The sequence below is a fragment of the Phaethon lepturus genome, unplaced genomic scaffold, assembly GCF_000687285.1.
Source record: "Phaethon lepturus isolate BGI_N335 unplaced genomic scaffold, ASM68728v1 scaffold39664, whole genome shotgun sequence".
Lineage (NCBI taxonomy): Eukaryota > Metazoa > Chordata > Aves > Phaethontiformes > Phaethontidae > Phaethon > Phaethon lepturus.
Window position 1 is genome coordinate 1 of NW_010536213.1, and position 4,117 is coordinate 4,117.

The 4,117-nt window shown below is 61.5% G+C and overlaps 1 protein-coding gene across 1 annotated transcript; it reads right to left on the reverse strand.

The window, feature by feature from the left end:
* Window positions 1-34: 34 nt before the first annotated feature.
* Window positions 35-4,051, reverse strand: DNPEP (aspartyl aminopeptidase; the record flags this gene model as incomplete). Its single annotated transcript, XM_010286106.1, has 10 exons — window positions 3,833-4,051; window positions 3,564-3,694; window positions 3,107-3,191; window positions 2,523-2,630; window positions 2,210-2,287; window positions 1,772-1,855; window positions 1,335-1,495; window positions 1,170-1,209; window positions 680-781; window positions 35-341 (listed from the first exon to the last, which is right to left on the reverse strand). Coding segments are annotated over exons 1-10 (1,315 nt in total), but the record flags the coding sequence as incomplete, so codon positions are not given.
* Between the last annotated feature and the right edge of the window lie 66 nt (window positions 4,052-4,117).

The following is a 4,117-nucleotide window of genomic DNA, read 5'->3' on the forward strand; positions in this document are numbered from 1 at the left end:
CCCGCGAAGGAGCACCTCCGGAAGCAGCCAGTACCTGCGCTGCCCCAGAGGGGTGGGGAGCCCCACAGAATGGCCCAGCTCAGCTCCAAGGCTGGATGGGGACATGGGGATGCAGGAGGTGTGGAGCAGTGAGGAGAGGGCTTTGGTGCAAGGCCAGGGAACACGGGGCTCACCTTGAAGAGGGTGATGCTCTGGAGCACACCTGAGGTGCAGCACATCTCCCGGATGGAGTGCATGGCCAGCTGCGGGCAGCCGATGTCCAGCACACGCAGCCCCAAGAGGGAGGCCAGAATGGGGCCGATGGTGGTGCCGCAGGGTGTGTCGTTGCGCACCATGAACTCCTGCACGGGGACATGGCCTCAGCAGCTCCCCACGCTGCCCCACAGCCTCCCACACAGGCCCCTGGGCCTGAAGGGAGGTAAGCCAGGATGGGGAGGCAGCACCATCCCTGAGCCAGGGTGCAAAAATCCCCCAAAGAAGGGACATGCTCAGGGCAGGCCCTCCCCTCCTGTTCCTGAGCCTGTGCCCCGAGGCAGCCCTGGAGCTGGCACCCCAGAGCAGCAGGCAGCACAGTAACTGAGGGGTGGGGGTCTGGCAGAGGCCCCCTCTCCTGAACCCAGGGGCAGGGCCACAGCCCAAGCTGGTAACGTTCATGGAGGGCTCACCCAGCCCCGCTCACCTGCAGAGGGACACCCACACGGGCGGCGATGTCCCGGATGACTGCTTCAGTGACAGCCGTGGAGGCGTAGCGCTGGTTGCTGTTCACTTTGATGACAGGGCCCTGCACAGGGGAAGGCAATGCAGGCCTGTGATTGGCACCGGGGATAGTTGGCAGCTCTGGAAATACTGTGCTCAGGCAATGCTGTCCCTCCCCAATCCACCAGTCCATTCTCCCCTCCCCAGGTGATCTGTGGGGATGGGGACAGCCCTGCCATGGGGACAGCCCCAGTGCAGAGCAGGGAAGGGCTCCAGGGCCAACGCTGTGGTCCCAAGTGATTAACACCAGACATGTGGCACGGCCAAATCGTGCTGCGGGACAAACATCTCCCATTTGAGTGCCGCTGAGTTGTGCCCTGGGACCATGGTCCGGGGAGCAGCTGGGTGCTTCACAGCACTGCAGGACAGACGGACGACACCCAGCCCAGCCCAAAGCAGAGGGCTGCCCTCACCTTGTGGAAAGCTGGACGATGATTCTCCTCATGCTTGTCCCTGCAAAAGAGGAGTTTCATACTACAGCCCTCCCTCCTGGCCACAACAAGGACTGTCCTGTCTGTACTCCCTGAGGAATGACAGGGATATGCGCCTGGGCCTGCAGCACTGCTCAGGCTACTCACACGTAATTAGGGTGCACAGCATGGGCCATATCGGCGCTGATCATGTATGACTTGGCCACAGCCTCCTCGAAGGCTGTCAGGTTTTGCGGCGATGCCGAGATCCGGCGCAGCACCAGTTCCGTCAGCAAGGACTCCGCGCCCTGTGCACTCTCTGACCCTACCTGCCAAGGACCACCATCAGCATGACCCACACAGCGCAACTCCCCAGCACCTCAGGGGCCAGCTGAGTGACAGGGGGCTCCCCAAAGCCAGCAGAGTAGCTTCCAGCCACACCAGTGCTTCCCACCACTGCCTGGGCCACGCTCCATGAGGGGGTAATTAAGCGCCTCCTTGCACCACCAGGGCCTGAGATCTATCTCCTGCTAGGCACGCCTGGGGGAGGGCAAAGAACAGGGAGACCCTCCCTGTACCAGTCACCCCACGGCTGTGCCACTCACCTCCTCGTTGTCATAGAGTGCGATGAGACGCACATTGGGCTCCTGGGAGAGGGAGGAGGGTGCTGCACACGAGTCAATCAAGGCCTGCAGGTTTAGAGGAGAAAGGACACCAGCTTGAATGCCACCCCATCTTGAGAAGCCCAGCACTCAGCCAGCAGGAACTTCCCCAGGAGAGCCCAAAGCACTGAGGAAGGGAACTGTGGGCACACACTTTGCCCAGCGAGTGCAGGAGTCACCCCTAGGAGCTGCTGGGAACCCCACAGACCCAGCAAAGCTGGCAGCCCCCATCCAACCCCAGATCCTCCAATGAGCCAGACATACCCCAGAGGAACAGGTCTCCCTGCAGAGCCTTGGGCCAGCCCAGGGCCCCGCTAAGCTGGGCCGGGGTGCATGGGGGCCACGCTGCGGCCTCCAAGCTCTGTTTCCCCTCCTCCTCACCTGCAGGGCGCAGTAGCAGCTGTGCAGGTTGTCCAGGCGTGGGGAGAAGATGAACTCATCAAAGGCACCACCCAGAGTCTGCAGGCAGAGAGCCAGGAGAAGCAGAGGACAGGCTCTGGGTCACCAAAAAGTACCTGCCACTGGGTGCCCTTTCCAGTTCCCTCATCTCTGCCCCTCAGGAGCTGCCTCCTCTCATTCCGCTCAGCTCCCAGCCCTGGCATGCCCCAGGCAGAGGAAGCATGCCAGGTAAAACCTGCGTAGTGCCAGCCCACAGGCTATGTGCAGGCAGAGGGAGGCTCCTGCCCTTACTCACCGCTGGCTGCATATCCGCCAGGCATAGTTCCAGCTCCACAATCTGCTCTGGTTTCACCCCCAGCTGGGGGCAAAGCAGGGAAAGCAGGACAGGGCTGTGCCGCTCTGCCTGGGAAGAAAGCAGAGCTGCAGGCAGTGCAGGCAGTGGATGGCAGGGGAAGCTCCCTGTTCCCCCTGGCAGAGCTGTGCCACACCTCACTCACATTGTCACGGTCCCCTCTCCTACCAATACATCCCACGTTCAAGCCCCTGCCTCACACAGGACAGGAGGGCCATTCGCAGAACACAGCAAGGGGCTCTCTGTCCCCTGTGCAATCCCCCCTCCCTGCCCTGCCTCCCCAGAGAGATTGTGACAACTTTAGGGGGGCTGCACCCCCTTTCTACACAATCGCTGCAGAACAGGGTGGGAACACTGGTGAGATGGCTGAGCAGATGTGCACACAGCTCTGGGGCAGAATGGAAGGTTTACCAGCAGTCCATGAGGAGAAGGGGAACATGCTGGCAGGTCCCTGAGGACTGGAAATCAAACGTGACAAGTGTGAGGTCCTAGTAAGTGCCCCTGCTACTCCTTAGCACCTGGCTCACCTGGGCTGCAGCATCACAAGGTGTGGCCTCCATAAGCACCTCCTTTTCCAGCTCCTCCTGCACAGCAGTGGCCAGAATAGGAACCCTGTGGGGAAATGGTGCCGTTAGCTCCCAGGGCTTTGCTCACCTCTCTTGCTTGGGTCACACACAACCCCAACCCTTCCTGGGGTGCCCGCCTTGCTCCTCCAGGGAGCAACTACCATGCTGAATGGAGCAAGGACACATATTTCAAGCACAGATCTACTGTGCCACCTCAGGACATCCTAGTGTCCTTTCCCAAGTCCCAGGCTTGAAAGCATCTCCTGGGAGGACTCTATGGGGCTAAGAAAAGCCATTGCAGACCTCCCCACTGTGATGAACGACCACCAAATGGAGAGAGCTGAGGCTGGGCACCGCTCCAGCTGGGTCCCAGCCCTCCTGAGGGCTGGCCAGGGATCAGGGCTGAGCCAGGCCTTACAGGTGGTGCTCAGTGTTGGGCCCGAAGTTCTCATTGATGCTGCGCTGCAGATGGATGGCCAGGTGAGGAATGCGGAGGACAGGCCGCTCCACACGTACCAGGCGCTGCTCCAGGCGCCCCGTGGCCGGGTCCTGAAACACAAGGAGGACTGCTGGGGCCAGGCCTGCAGGGCTGAAAGGTTGCTGTAGGTCCCACTCTGGGTGGGAGTCACAGACTCAGAGCTGGGGGCACACAGCTAGCTCACTGTGCCCATGCCAAATCAGGCTCACCTTTATGATCACCCTCCCGGCCACGGTGAGGTCACGGTCAAACCAGGTGTTCCAGATGCCCCCTCCATAGGTCTCCACGCCGACCTGCACCATGCCCACCTGCCCCCGCTTGGAGCGCCGCTTCACCTGGCCGAGAGCAGAGCTGTCACTGCCAGCACCGCAACGCCCCAGGGACTGGGTAACTGGCGGGGACTGGGCAGAGCATGCCTGGAGTCTCATCGCTGACCCTGTCAGCACAGGGTGCTGAGAAGTGCTATGTGGGACAGGGGACACAGAGGCAGTAAC